Source organism: Pseudophryne corroboree, chromosome 11 (assembly GCF_028390025.1).
Source record: "Pseudophryne corroboree isolate aPseCor3 chromosome 11, aPseCor3.hap2, whole genome shotgun sequence".
NCBI lineage: Eukaryota > Metazoa > Chordata > Amphibia > Anura > Myobatrachidae > Pseudophryne > Pseudophryne corroboree.
In genome coordinates, this window is record NC_086454.1 from 82785775 (window position 1) to 82801416 (window position 15642).

Here is a 15642-nt window from a genome sequence, read left to right on the forward strand (position 1 = left end):
ACAGGTCTGGTGGGTGTATGCACTGGGGCATGTATGAGTGTATGCACACATGATGCTGAGGTGTAATGCATAGCACTGTGACAGGTCTGGTGGGTGCATGCATTGGGGCATGTATGAGTGTATGCACACATGATGCTGAGGTGTAATGCATAGCACTGTGAAGGGCTGGTGGGTGCACGCACTGGGGCATGTATGGGTGTATGCACAGATGATGATGCTGAGGGCTATGGATGACGTTAGCCCTGATGTTCCCTCTCCTGGAGGGGCTGCTGCTGCTGCTGCTGATAGTGGCTGAGGCCTAATAATGCTGCCTGCGCTAGGCCTCTGCTACCAGGAGGGGGAGAGAGAGGAGGAGGCGCCATGATAACCGGTGCATCCTGGGAAATAAACCAACATGGGGAGCAGCTCCAGGCTCACCATGCACCTCATCCCCACGGAGTAAGAGCCTGAGGTTACCCCCTCCTCCGCCACCGCCATCACACGACCCCCCCCCCGCCTCTCTGCCACCCCACGGGGGACGATGTGAGGGGCTGGAAGCGAGGAAACGCAGCCTCGTCCCCCCCCTACCCCCCGCCTCTCCCGGATGATGGACAGGAACTACCCGACTCCCACCTTCACCGACCCGCTGGCCCCAGCCTCCACCGCCGCCTGGGCCTACGAGCGGAGCGCGGCCGGGATCAAGCCCAGGTAAGATGGAGCGGTGGGCGGGCGCGGTGTAGGAAAGGCCGGGGTTGCGAGGCCTAGAGCTGCCCGATAGCACACGGGGCTCTCCGCTCCGTACCCATCCGGGGATGGGAGGGAGGGGCTCCCGCAGCAGGGTGCAGCCACCCTCGGGCGAACATCCACGACAGGCCGGGCTCCCATCCCAGCAGTAGGCCGCGGTGTGCTGCTCAGTGATGGTCAAGAAGACTGTGACCAGCGACTGACAGACATGCCAGACCTGCTCCATCTTCCCCAGATCCTGGTGTAGTGCCCCACATCCCCCATGCACACCCCTCATGCTCCTGGCGTATTGCCCCATACCCCTCATGCCCCTGGCGTATTGCCCCACACCCCTCATGCCCCTGGCGTATTGCCCCACACCCCTCATGCCCCTGGCGTATTGCCTCACACCCCTCATGCCCCTGGCGTATTGCCTCACACCCCTCATGCCCCTGGAGTATTGCCTCACACCCCTCATGCCCCTGGCGTATTGCCTCACACCCCTCATGCCCCTGGCGTATTGCCTCACACCCCTCATGCCCCTGGCGTATTGCCTCACACCCCTCATGCCCCTGGCGTATTGCCTCACACCCCTCATGCCCCTGGCGTATTGCCTCACACCCCTCATGCCCCTGGCGTATTGCCTCACACCCCTCATGCCCCTGGCGTATTGCCTCACACCCCTCATGCCCCTGGCGTATTGCCTCACACCCCTCATGCCCCTGGCGTATTGCCTCACACCCCTCATGCCCTTGGCGTATTGCCTCACACCCCTCATGCCCCTGGCGTATTGCCCCACACCCCTCATGCCCCTGGCGTATTGCCCCACACCCCTCATGCCCCTGGCGTATTGCCCCACACCCCTCATGCCCCTGGCGTATTGCCCCACACCCCTCATGCCCCTGGCGTATTGCCCCACACCCCTCATGGTCCTGATGTCACTATGCTTCTGGCGCCATGGTGGGCACTGAGGCCCACTGTATTTGCCCCCCATAAAAAGGGTATCTACAGTGACATCCCAGGCTTAGGCCTGACAACATGTCCTATGTGACTTCCCATCAGTACCCAGCACACACTATCCAATACAACATTGTGTCACTGTGCCAGATACATAAGTACATATTTACATGAATGTTACTGTACGTTATTCCTCCCAGCAGCCTACGTCTTGCTGCACAAAGGTGGCTGGTTTTAGATGTCATTGGATGAAAAAAAGTATCCTTTCAAATACTGTGGAGCTGGATAATCCATTAGGCAACCTAGGCTCCTGCCTAGTTATCAGAGTGTACATGGGTTTGGGGAAGGGGTCCCATAGCAGTATGCTGCCTAGATTCTTAAACAAACAAGGGTTGTGTTTTTTTGTTTTTTAAAGCTTTAAAAGTCACATTTTCTACTAACTTTTTGCACAGTGGCTGATGGTTGTTTAGGACAAAGTAATTTTTGTTGCCTGGCTATGCTCACATCAGACAACCACTGTAGTGCCAACCTCTCACACCTTGGTGGCTACTCAATTGATTACGTGCGCCCCAACCTCCTGTCTAAAGTGATGGGATATTGGGGCACACTTATCAGTGCATACAATTGGGGTTGTTTTTTCAGTACTGATTGCGCTCTGTAGTGCCGTATTCAGCAGCGTAAAATGTCTAAACTCAACCAAAGTGCTGGGCGTGACGTGGAAAGTGCCACTTGGAGCCCAAATAGGTCACTTTGCTCATTTCCGGTCGCCAGTTCGGGGGCGTCTGCAAGCAGAAGTGCCGGACCTGGCAGCTGTTTGCTCCGTTGGACCCCTGGCACTGACAGTTGTGGCGCAAACATTTGACTACCCCTGCCTTGTGTGGATACCAAGGAATTGAAACATTCCTCCCCCTGTAATATCAGAGGTGGAGTGGTACCCAGATGGTGGTTTGAGTACTGCTTACTCTACAGATGTGGGAACATGTATTATGTAATGTGCTGCACACACAACTATGGTTTTGTGTTTATTTTTGATAGGTGAGAAGTGAAGTCTGATGACTTCACTTCTTGGAATCTGGAAGTACTGCTGTGTCTGCGTGGTCTGGTGACTGCGCATGTACGAGCAGAGAGTGCCAGGGATAGATCCTTCAGATTCCTCTGCTGGTAACTATTACAGAAGGTAGCCCTTAGGTTACAAGAGCTAATGGCATCTGAAGATGGCGTTTACTGCCAGGGCCAAGCTCTGGAATAGTTGGTAAATTCGTCTTTGAAGCCACCCTCCTAGAAATCTATGAGGGCTACTTTTGTGATGAAATCTGGGAATCATAGCGGTAATCTCTGTAGATACATTTTGATGGTTATACATGAAAAATGTGTTTTTGGGATATGTTGCAAATGTGATTTAATAAATAGGCTCCTAATAGAGGTGTTTTTAATGCATAAATACCTAATACTTGGTAGCATTGTACAGTAGATTGCATGCAACAATACATACAGTAACTAACCAAGAGAGACAATCCCTTGGTTTTATTTCTTCTTGTAGTCAGCCCTGCTATAAATAGTAGGGATTTTGGCAGGACTGCCCCACAGTTCAATAGTTCAGGTTTGTTTCAGTAGGAGTTCATTAATCCCAATAGGTTTTGTCCTGAATATGGGGAGCATGGTTGATCCCAATCAAGCAAAAAAAAAAAAAAAAAAAAAAAGATTGAGGTCTCCCAAAGGCGTGGCCAGATGTGTCCAGGGAACTGGTAGAAAATTACATTTATAATTTGGAAGAACAATACTAGTGTTGCATGCATTGGTAAATGTGTAATGATGTGATTTGGTATCTGGACTCCAGGTCGACACACCTTAGGTCGATGCCAATGGGTCGACATGGACACAAGGTCGACATGAGTTTTTCACAATTTTATTTTTTGGAACCTTTTCTTAATTAATGATCCACGTGGACTACGATTGGAACGGTAATCTGTGCTGAGCGGAGCGACGGCACCATGCCCGAAGCATGGCGAGCCATGCGAGGGGACGCGGTGCACTAATTGGGGTTCCCGGTCACTCTGCGAAGAAAACGACACCAAAAAAACATAAAAAACTCATGTCGACTTTTTGTCCATGTCGACCTAAGGTGTGTCGACCTGGAGTCCCAGACCCATGTGATTTGATGTCTAGGTAATTGGTATTTTTCAGATTTTGTAGTTGTGTCTCTGTGTTTTGGTGCTTCCTTATCACATACATCCGTTTTAAGAGGCTAGTTTATCTCTGCCCCAGAGCATATGAACATTTTACGCTGCTTTCTAAGAATACAAGGGTAAATGCTGAGTTGAGTGTGCACCCGTTTGCTTACTGTGAAATATTTGTACTTTGATGCCCACGAACACAAGCAACACTTTGGAGAGAAGGAGCAATTTACACGTTCATTTGCATAATTGGGCTGAGACAGACCTGCACGGGTCCACAGCTGTATCGCTTGCATGCGGCTGGCGCAAATCCACGCTTATAATGACCATCGCCAACACTAAGCTAGCCTTAGATTGCGATTTTGTGGGTGTATTTTTACTGTGATTTTTATTTATTTATTTTGCTTTACATTCGTACACCAGAAGACACACATTTGCTGTAATATACTAGATGGCGCAATTTAATTGTTGCTCCATTTGGGTGTGCTGAGCGGCGGCAGAGACATAGTACAGCTCGCAGCCCCCCTATGCTGGCTAGCTGAAATGTGCAAAAATTAACCCATTTGGGCGGGCAAACGTCTCTTTTCATGATCACGCCCATTAGGTTAGTTGGGCTTTCTTGCACCTGTGTTAGTATTACAGCTTCATCTACCTGTATGTGTTTATAGTTTGGTAGACACTAGTCTACTCATTTGCAGTGACGAGCACTTTTATACAGTACAGTACCTTCCTATATACAGGCTGTTTTGTGCTGTTAATTTGTATGCAAAAAACGTCCTATATAGAACATTTGTATTCATAGCCGGGATATGGTTGTAACCATTTAACCAGACAGATTTATTGTCTTTTTGTTATTATACTCATCTGTTGCCTTTGCTGCATGTTTGATGGGTTTTGTTTTCAGCCTTGCATTGAATATACTGTAGGCCTAGTGTTTTTTTTCCATTAAGGTTATGCATACAATACATTTAAATGTATTTTATGGATTATAGACACTCTGATCACATGTCACAGTCATTTTGTTTTCTTTATGGTACAAATAATTGAAGAAAGTTATAGGTTTTTAACTCAATTGTTTTGAGAGAATTAGCTCCCATCTAAACTTGCTAAAAGCTAACTCAGCTGTTTGTGCTACTAGTCCAATGCTGGTCACAGTGGCCGCGTTCTCGTGCCCTATTGCACAGGATTAGCCGCATAAAGCGGCTTCTCCGCTGCCAAGTGCTGGGCACTCTGCATTTACGGCACGTTTGGCACTGGCAACCAGCCCCAAAGCCATGCCTTACGTGGATTTCTGTTTGCGCGCTCCTGCCAGCAGAAATCCGCAAAAAGCGCAGACCCAGGAATGTTCGCCCATAACAATTGAATTGGTCCCTGACTACTTTAGATACGAGCTAATTCTCTCAAATAATTGAATCGCTTGCTTAATGTTTGCAAGTACATACCTAGTTAAAATAAAGGGTGGTTTTCAGTATGCTGGCTGTCGGGATCCCGACAGCCGGCATAGCGACACTTATTCTTCCTCGTGGGGGTCCACGACCCCCCTGGAGGGAGAATAAAATAGTGTGGCGCGTGTAGCGTGGCGAGCCCGCAAGGGGCTCATTTGCGCTCGCCACACTGTCGGTAAGCCGGCGGTCGGGGCTCCCGGCGCCGGTATGCTGGTCACCGGGAGCCCGACCGCCGGCAATCCGCAGTGAACCCAAAATAAAACCTGCGGGCCGGATGCTTCCTGTAAAGCAATTGGTGCCGGCCTGGTTGATGCTGCAGCCCCTTTTTCTGGCATTATGCTGTGGCTGCCCACCCAGCATCGCAATGCTCGAAATGAATTACTGCTCCCGGCTGCCCTTGCTGCTGGGAGCCAAACAGCTGACTGCGCAGCACTCTGTATGGGGGCGGAGCCAAGTCCAGGAAGCAGCAAGCAATGCAGATCATCCAATTGGCAAGGGAGATAGTGTTTCCAGTTGTAATATAGGGTTGAGATGGGAGGGGTTATGTATAAGTAAAGTGGGAGTCGGAGAAGAGAGAGAGCGGATAGTCTCTGTGGCAAAGAGCTGTCAACTAAGCTGCCATTAAATTATAATGCTTTTCAGTATCTTAAATCACTTTTATTAGGGACATGTGGACATGCATTTATATGTTTGAATATAGTTTTCTTTAAATTATATATATATATATATATATATATATATATATATATATATAATAATGTGTGTGTGTTTTACACGTACTGTAGATGGAGGCTTGCAACCCTCCTGCAATTCAGGTCTGGCTCACCTCTTTTGGCCCTCAAATGTTCCCTAAAACCTACTAGGTGCGCCCCCCCACCCCCAGCTGTAGTAATAGCCCACCCCTGGCATAAACCCATAATTAGTCATTGTAATACTTGGTTAGGCTGTGATGGAGTTTGATATGCTGCCATTATATGACTGTCCTGCTCACCATTGTATATGGTGAGATTGCATGTGTAATTTGCTGCCTCACAAATTGTACTAGATCGTTGTATGTCTTCTGCTAGTGACTGTTGGTTAATCACATTTTCTCTAACGTCCTAGTGGATGCTGGGACTCCGTCAGGACCATGGGGAATAGCGGGCTCCGCAGGAGACAGGGCACATCTAAATAAAGCTTTTAGGATCACATGGTGCGTACTGGCTCCTCCCCCTATGACCCTCCTCCAAGCCTCAGTTAGGTTTTTGTGCCCGTCCGAGAAGGGTGCAATCTAGGTGGCTCTCCTAAAGAGCTGCTTAGAAAAAGTTTTTTTTAGGTTTAAATCTCAGTGAATCCTGCTGGCAACAGGATCACTGCATCGAGGGACTTAGGGGAGAGATTTCCAACTCACCTGCGTGCAGGATGGATTGGAGTCTTAGGCTACTGGACACTTAGCTCCAGAGGGAGTCGGAACACAGGTCCTCCTGGGGTTCGTCCCGGAGCCGCGCCGCCGATCCCCCTTACAGACGCTGAAGACGGAGGTCCGGAAAGCAGGCGGCAGAAGACTCCTCAGTCTTCATGAAGGTAGCGCACAGCACTGCAGCTGTACGCCATTGTTGCTACACGTCTCACTGATTCAGTCACGGAGGGTGCAGGGCGCTGCTGGGGGCGCCCTGGGCAGCAATATTAAATACCTTTAGTGGCAAAATAAATACATCACATATAGCCATTAAGGCTATATGTATGTATTTAACCCAGGCCAGTTTTCTTAAAACCCGGGAGAAAAGCCCGCCGAAAAAGGGGCGGAGCTTATTCTCCTCAGCACTCAGCGCCATTTTCCTGCTCAGCTCCGCTGGTGAGGAAGGCTCCCAGGACTCTCCCCTGCACTGCACTACAGAAACAGGGTAACAAAGAGAAGGGGGGCATAATTTGGCGATATTGATATATTAAAAGCGCTTATATCAAAAACAACACCTTCTAGGGTTGTTTATATACATTTATAGCGCTTTTGTTGTGTGCTGGCAAACTCTCCCTCTGTCTCCCCAAAGGGCTAAGAGGGTCCTGTCTTCGATTAGAGCATTCCCTGTGTGGCTGCTGTGTGTCGGTACGTGTGTGTCGACATGTATGAGGACGATGTTGGTGTGGAGGCAGAGCAATTGCCGGTAATGGTGATGTCACCCCCTAGGGAGTCGACACCGGAATGGATGGCTTTAGTTATGGAATTACGTGATAATGTTAGCACATTACAAAAGTCAGTTGACGAAATGAGACGGCCGGAAAACCAGTTAGTACCGGCTCAGGCGTCTCAGACACCGTCAGGGGCTGTAAAACGTCCCTTACCTCAGTCAGTCGACACGGGTACCGACACAGATGAATCTAGTGTCGACGGTGAAGAAACAAACGTATTTTCCAATAGGGCCACACGTTATATGATCACGGCAATGAAGGAGGCTTTGCAGATCTCTGATACTGCTGGTACCTCAAAAAGGGGTATTATGTGGGGGGTGAAAAAACTACCTGTAGCTTTTCCAGAATCAGAGGAATTGAATGTCGTGTGTGACGAAGCGTGGGTTAACCCAGATAGAAAACTGCTAATTTCCAAGAAGTTATTGGCATTATACCCTTTCCCACCAGAGGTTAGGGCGCGCTGGGAAACACCCCCTAGGGTGGATAAGGCGCTCACACGTTTATCAAAGCAAGTGGCGTTGCCGTCTCCTGATACGGCCGCCCTCAAGGATCCAGCAGATAGGAGGCTGGAAACTACACTGAAGAGTATATACACACATACTGGTGTTATACTGCGACCGGCAGTAGCCTCAGCCTGGATGTGCAGTGCTGGGGTAGTGTGGTTGGATTCTCTGACTGAAAATATTGATACCCTGGATAGGGACAGTATTTTATTGACTCTAGAGCAATTAAAGGATGCGTTTTTTTTATATGCGAGATGCTCAGAGGGATATTTGTACTCTAGCATCAAGAGTAAGCGCGATGTCCATATCTGCCAGAAGAAGTTTATGGACGCGACAGTGGTCAGGTGATGCGGATTCCAAAAGGCATATGGAAGTATTGCCATATAAAGGAGAGGAATTATTTGGGGTCGGTCTTTCGGACCTGGTGGCCACGGCAACTGCCGGCAAATCCACTTTTTTACCTCAGACCCCCTCCCAACAGAAAAAGACACCGTCTTTTCAGCCGCAGTCCTTTCGCTCCTATAAAAACAAGCGACCAAAAGGACAGTCTTATCTGCCGCGAGGCAGAGGAAAGGGTAAGAGAGGGCAGCAAGCAGCCCCTGCCCAGGACCAGAAGCCCGCCCCGGGTTCTACAAAGCCATCAGCATGACGCTGGGGCTTTACAAGCGGACTCAGGAGCGGTGGGGGGTCGACTCAAGATTTTCAGCAATCAGTGGGCTCGCTCACAAGTGGACCCGTGGATCCTGCAGATAATATCTCAGGGTTACATGTTGGAGTTCGAAAGGTCTCCCCCTCGCCGGTTCCTAAAGTCTGCTTTACCAACGTCTCCCTCAGAAAGGACGTCGGTTTTGGAAGCCATTCACAAGCTGTATTCTCAGCAGGTGATAGTCAAGGTACCCCTCCTACAACAGGGAAAGGGGTATTATTCCACACTATTTGTGGTACCGAAGCCGGACGGTTCGGTAAGACCTATTCTAAACCTAAAATCCTTGAACCTGTACATACAGAAATTCAAGTTCAAGATGGAGTCACTCAGAGCAGTGATAGCGAATCTGGAAGAAGGGGACTTCATGGTGTCCCTGGACATAAAAGATGCTTATCTGCATGTCCCAATTTACCCCTCACACCAAGGGTATCTCAGGTTCGTGATACAAGACTGTCATTATCAGTTTCAAACGCTGCCGTTTGGTTTGTCCACGGCCCCTCGGGTCTTTACCAAGGTAATGACCGAAATGATGGTTCTTCTACGAAGAAAAGGCGTATTAATTATCCCTTACTTGGACGATCTCCTGATAAGGGCAAAGTCCAGAGAACAGCTGGAAGTCGGTGTAGCACTAACCCAGGTAGTGCTTCAGCAACACGGGTGGATTCTGAATCTTCCAAAATCTCAATTGACCCCGACAACTCGTCTGCTGTTCCTGGGAATGATTCTGGACACGGTTCAGAAAAAGGTGTTTCTCCCGGAGGAGAAAGCAAGGGAGTTATCCGAACTTGTCAGGAACCTCCTAAAACCAGGAACTGTGTCAGTACATCAATGCACAAGAGTCCTGGGAAAGATGGTGGCTTCTTACGAAGCGATTCCATTCGGCAGATTCCATGCACGGACATTTCAGTGGGATCTGCTGGACAAATGGTCCGGATCGCATCTGCACATGCATCAGCGGATAACACTGTCACCAAGAACAAGGTTGTCTCTTCTGTGGTGGTTGCAGAGTGCCCATCTGTTAGAGGGCCGCAGATTCGGCATACAGGACTGGGTCCTGGTGACTACGGATGCCAGCCTACGAGGCTGGGGAGCAGTCACACAGGGAAGAAACTTCCAGGGCGTGTGGTCAAACCTGGAGACGTCCCTTCACATAAATATACTGGAGCTAAGAGCGATCTACAATGCTCTAAGCCTGGCAAAATCGCTGCTTCAGGGTCAGCCGGTGTTGATCCAGTCGGACAACATCACGGCAGTCGCCCACGTAAACCGACAAGGCGGCACGAGAAGCAGAAGAGCAATGACAGAAGCTGCAAGGATTCTGCGCTGGGCGGAGAATCATGTCCTAGCACTGTCAGCAGTGTTCATCCCGGGAGTGGACAACTGGGAAGCAGACTTCCTCAGCAGACACGACCTTCACCCGGGAGAGTGGGGACTTCATCCAGAAGTCTTCCACATGATTGTGAACCGTTGGGAAAGACCAAAGGTGGACATGATGGCGTCTCGCCTCAACAAAAAATTGGACAGATATTGCGCCAGGTCAAGAGACCCTCAGGCAATAGCTGTGGACGCTCTGGTAACACCGTGGGTGTACCAGTCAGTGTATGTGTTCCCTCCTCTGCCTCTCATACCAAAGGTACTGAGAATTATACGGAAAAGAGGAGTAAGAACAATACTGGTGGCTCCGGACTGGCCAAGAAGAACTTGGTATCCGGAACTTCAAGAGATGCTCACGGAGGATCCGTGGCCTCTACCTCTAAGAAGGGATCTGCTTCAGCAGGGACCTTGTATGTTCCAAGACTTACCGCGTCTGCGTTTGACGGCATGGCGGTTGAACGCCGGATTCTAAAAGAAAAGGGCATTCCAGAGGAAGTTATTCCTACCTTGATTAAGGCTAGAAAGGAAGTGACTGTACAACATTATCACCGCATTTGGCGAAAATATGTTGCGTGGTGTGAGGCCAAGAAGGCTCCAACGGAAGAATTTCAATTGGGTCGATTCTTACATTTCCTGCAAGCAGGATTGTCTATGGGCCTAAAATTGGGGTCCATTAAAGTTCAAATTTCGGCCTTATCAATCTTCTTCCAGAAGGAATTGGCATCAGTGCCTGAAGTACAAACTTTTGTCAAAGGTGTACTACATATACAACCCCCAATAGTGCCTCCAGTGGCACCGTGGGATTTGAACGTAGTTTTGAATTTTCTCAAATCTCATTGGTTTGAGCCTCTAAAATCGGTAGATTTAAAATACCTTACATGGAAGGTAACCATGCTATTGGCCCTGGCTTCAGCCAGGAGAGTTTCAGAGTTGGCGGCTTTATCATACAAAAGCCCATATCTGATTTTCCATTCGGACAGGGCAGAACTGCGGACACGTCCTCATTTTCTCCCTAAGGTGGTTTCGGCTTTTCACTTGAACCAGCCTATTGTGGTGCCTGCGGCTACTAGCGACTTGGAGGACTCCAAGTTACTGGACGTTGTCAGAGCATTAAAAATATATATTTTAAGGACAGCTGGAGTCAGAAAATCTGACTCGTTGTTTATATTGTATGCACCCAACAAGATGGGTGCTCCTGCGTCTAAACAGACGATTGCACGTTGGATCTGTAGCACAATCCAACTTGCACATTCTGTGGCAGGCCTACCACAGCCTAAATCTGTAAAGGCCCACTCCACAAGGAAAGTGGGCTCATCTTGGGCGGCTGCCCGAGGGGTCTCGGCATTACAACTTTGCCGAGCAGCTACGTGGTCAGGGGAGAACACGTTTGTAAAATTTTACAAATTTGATACTCTGGCTAAGGAGGACCTGGAGTTCTCTCATTCGGTGCTGCAGAGTCATCCGCACTCTCCCGCCCGTTTGGGAGCTTTGGTATAATCCCCATGGTCCTGACGGAGTCCCAGCATCCACTAGGACGTTAGAGAAAATAAGAATTTACTTACCGATAATTCTATTTCTCATAGTCCGTAGTGGATGCTGGGCGCCCATCCCAAGTGCGGATTGTCTGCAATACTTGTACATAGTTATTGTTACAAAGATCGGGTTATTACTATTGTTGTGAGCCATCTTTTCAGAGGCTACTTCGTTTTTTGTTATCATACTGTTAACTGGGTTCAGATCACAAGTTGTACGGTGTGATTGGTGTGGCTGGTATGAGTCTTACCCGGGATTCAAGATCCTTCCTTATTGTGTACGCTCGTCCGGGCACAGTACCTAACTGAGGCTTGGAGGAGGGTCATAGGGGGAGGAGCCAGTACGCACCATGTGATCCTAAAAGCTTTATTTAGATGTGCCCTGTCTCCTGCGGAGCCCGCTATTCCCCATGGTCCTGACGGAGTCCCAGCATCCACTACGGACTATGAGAAATAGAATTATCGGTAAGTAAATTCTTATTATTAGATACTTTTTCGCCTTTGATAGAACACTGGATGAGGGAGTGTGGTGGCTTGTTACCCAGGCATGTGACGTGTTAGTAACTAGCAGGGCTCTCCTATTGTTCACAAGTAAATAAGCGTGCAGAGCCAAAAACACGCAACCCCAATGGTCTTGGACCACACAAGCAAATACCTGTGAGTTTGGAGTTGCTGGAACCAGTTTGCTCCATTTTCATACTTGTTTGCATATTAAATGCCAGTAAAAGTATATATTTTGACACCGGAATTTGATTTTATTCCTGTTTGCATTGACAAATCATTGGTCAATAACACTTGTCTAATATACCATATAATCTCAAGATCTTTGGTGTTTGAATGTATTGTAATAGCTTTTATTTTCTTCTAACTGATCTGATGTTCTGGCTACAGAAGTGTGATAGTAACAGCAGAGCACCCTGACTGGCCAAGTCTAAAATGAACATATTCAGCTGTTTGAGGGGCAAGAGCTTGTGAGCTCTCGTACATGTAGGTTAGCAATTAAGCTTCTGTCGGGAAAGCCCCTGGCTCTTATCACGTCTCCAGTGCCGGATCCCACCCGGGAATTGGGAACAGGTCTTTTCCGAGTGGGATCCGGCATTGGAGCCTCTCTGCTGGCTTCCCAATCTAGCAATATGCTGTGTCAGTTGCCATTGAGGCAGGGGTGGAGGCGGCGCTGGGAGATGAGCTCATCTCCGTGCCGCCTCTCTCTATGTAGTGAACGGGTCCCAGGTCGCATCGACCCGTAAATCCGTTTATGCTGCCACTGACCTAGTATTCAACCCAGGAATAACCCTTCTTATTACCCGGGTTGAATTACTGGGTCAGGCGATCCGGGAATTCTCCAAGGCCCCTTTCACATTGCACACTGACCCGTGTTGGCCCGGCAATATGCTAGGTCGATACCAGGTTATTGTTCCGATGTGACAGGGGTACTAGGGGCTGATTGTGAGAGATTGAGCTCTGTGCACGGTGGCAAACGGCAAGTCTTAGCATCTACACTTACACATTTCTGCGTATCTGTGCTATTCTGAGTCGGACAGGACTTGGCCAGATCGTTCTGTCCGGGAGCTGGGTGGTGACAATGCTATCACATGAAACCGCCCTGACTAGTGAGTGTGTCTCCAGGTCTGTGCGTAAAGGGAAGCCTGTTTCTGACAGATCTCTTGCACCTAGCATCCAGATAGTAATGATGACGTTGCATCGGCTGATGTAAAATCAGTGGGCGGCTTTCTGCTTGCAGATGAATGAAGGAAATCAGGCCTATGCGCTACTATAGCCATTTTGCATGTGACTCAGGATCATCTCCTTACTGTAATAATAATGGACAGGAGACAAAAGGAAATGGACTGTTCATGGATCTGAAATTGATGCATTTCCCTTGCTTTTTATGGTATAATGTTAATGCATCATTGTTACGAATACCAATTTACCAGCAGTCTGCAGTGATTTATAGAGGTGTTCTGCTCAGAAGAAAGATGATTAATCCACCCTAGGTTATAGATCTAGGACTGCCTTATGCCATACTCTGCACATTCCCAGTCACCCTACTAGACTCCTTACATGGCTGCTGTTCTGCAAACACATTGGGCAAGATTTAATTCATTGACAGTTGAATAGCGCCAGAAATTAGCTCCCGGGGCTATTCAATACAGCACAATGTGACACCCAACGATGGGATATCTTCTTGCACCCCTGGGGGAGGGATGCGAGCAGAAATCCAACAAAAGTGCCGTCGCAATGCTGATTTCTGCCCTTAGTGTGGCAGAAACAGCGTCGCACAGGGCACTTAAGTCGAAGAATGCAGGTTCTCCCGACAAAACACCCTGTTTAGTCCGGGAGAACAGGCATTCTCTGACTTACCACTGCGCTGTATTGAATAGCCGCGAGAGTTAATTCTCGGCACTATTCAACTGTCATCGAATTGAATTATGCCCATTGTAAGGACAGGTAATGGAATATCCTATAGCGGATGTGGCAGTGAAGTATTAACGCAGTATAACAAAACGAGGGTCACGGCAACAGTAATACCTGTCAGTACAGCTAATTAATGTGACAGTTCTCTAAAATACCAATCTCGGGCTGCTTGCACATTTTGACCCATTTATTTACTGCACATTGTGATGCCATTGACTGACATGCTTGTATAGCTGATGTTCAATGTATTGTGAAGCTAAATAAAATAAGGGGAACGAACCCATGTCTGAGACGTGCATTACTTATGGGACGTTCATCATTGCTCTGCTGGAGGAAGGGTATTTTTTTTCCCCTCATCTACATTTATTCATGAGGCAACAAATTACAAAGCTATGTATGTGTGTGTGTGTGTGTGTGTATATGTATGTATATATATATATATATATATATATATATATATATATATATATATATATATATGTGTGTGTTTAATAGACATAATTCAGCCGTCTGTATCACTTGTGTCAAGTTGTATCTGTTTAGTGTTAAAAATATATCATATGTATATCTACAGGCATCGTCCGACAATGGCATTCGTGTCGACACCGATGAAATGTTAACATTATTAGATTGTTGACATAATGTTCCTGACAGTCTAGTGGTGACTTACCTGTTATGGTGGATTTATTGGTTAATAGTTGACTTTCGGCTGACTGCGTCGCTTCCAGCACTAACCTTCTGCTCTCTGTAGGGTGTCGATATTTCACATGTCAGCATTTCAGCAGTGTCAACATTGTGTGGTTGACATTGAATACATACAGGGGGCGGTTATACAAATGATGTCCCTGATCGCGCCCATTAGCTAAACCTGACTAAACTAATGGATGCGATCAGAAAAAGTGCTGTTTGGGCGACCATACGGATCACTTTTCACACAGTTCAGCCCGCCTGGTTGGCTGCACAGCACGGCCACACGCACACTGAGCTATCTGGCCGATATGTTGTTCCAATTTGACCGGAAATGCCCGTCAGTCAGGGAGGGGGGGGGAAGAGTCTAGGGCAGTGGTCTCCAAAAATGAAACCTCTGTAAGAGCTACTAACATTTTTTAAAAAATGAAAACTGCCTGATAACGGAATGTTCCTTCTGCTACTGCCTCTTGCTTGCTCATTGGATAGGGAAGGTAATACCTAAGTGCGGGTCCTGCTGTGCAGAAGGGGTTTACAGAACACCCACAGTAGTATGCCATACATAAAAATGCCCCCCAGCAGTGCCAGATACAAGTGATGCCCCCAGCAGAGCCATATACAGTGTCGGGTACAATGCCCCCAACAGTGCTCACTGCTGCTGGCTTCTTCTACTGTATGAGGGACGGAAAGGAAGGAACGCGCGCCTCTCCTGCTATGTACAGTGAGCGATGACAGAGTCTCTGGCGGCCATTTGATATATATTGCGCCGGTTTGTGAGCCAGTCAGATGCTGCCGATTGGCTGGCGGCCGGCAACATTAGAAATGAAGGGAACAGTGCCAGTGACTGCCCAAGCCCTGTGCGAGCTATCGAAAATGCGCCGGAGAGCTACTGGTACTAGCTCGCGAGTGACGGGTTGGCAATCACTGGTCTAGGGTATAAAAGACTCTCTGGGACATTTATCTGTATGACACACACTAGGA

General features: G+C 48.2%; 1 protein-coding gene across 2 annotated transcripts in view; it reads left to right on the forward strand.

The window, feature by feature from the left end:
• The first annotated feature begins 264 nt into the window (after positions 1–264).
• QSER1 (glutamine and serine rich 1) overlaps positions 265–15642 on the forward strand; it is a 174808-nt gene continuing 159430 nt past the window's right edge. For both annotated transcript variants that reach the window (XM_063944477.1, XM_063944478.1), the window contains exon 1: positions 265–687. In XM_063944477.1, the coding sequence (XP_063800547.1) occupies positions 584–687 (104 nt within the window). In that variant the 5' untranslated portion in view covers positions 265–583. The remainder of the gene's footprint in view (positions 688–15642) is intronic.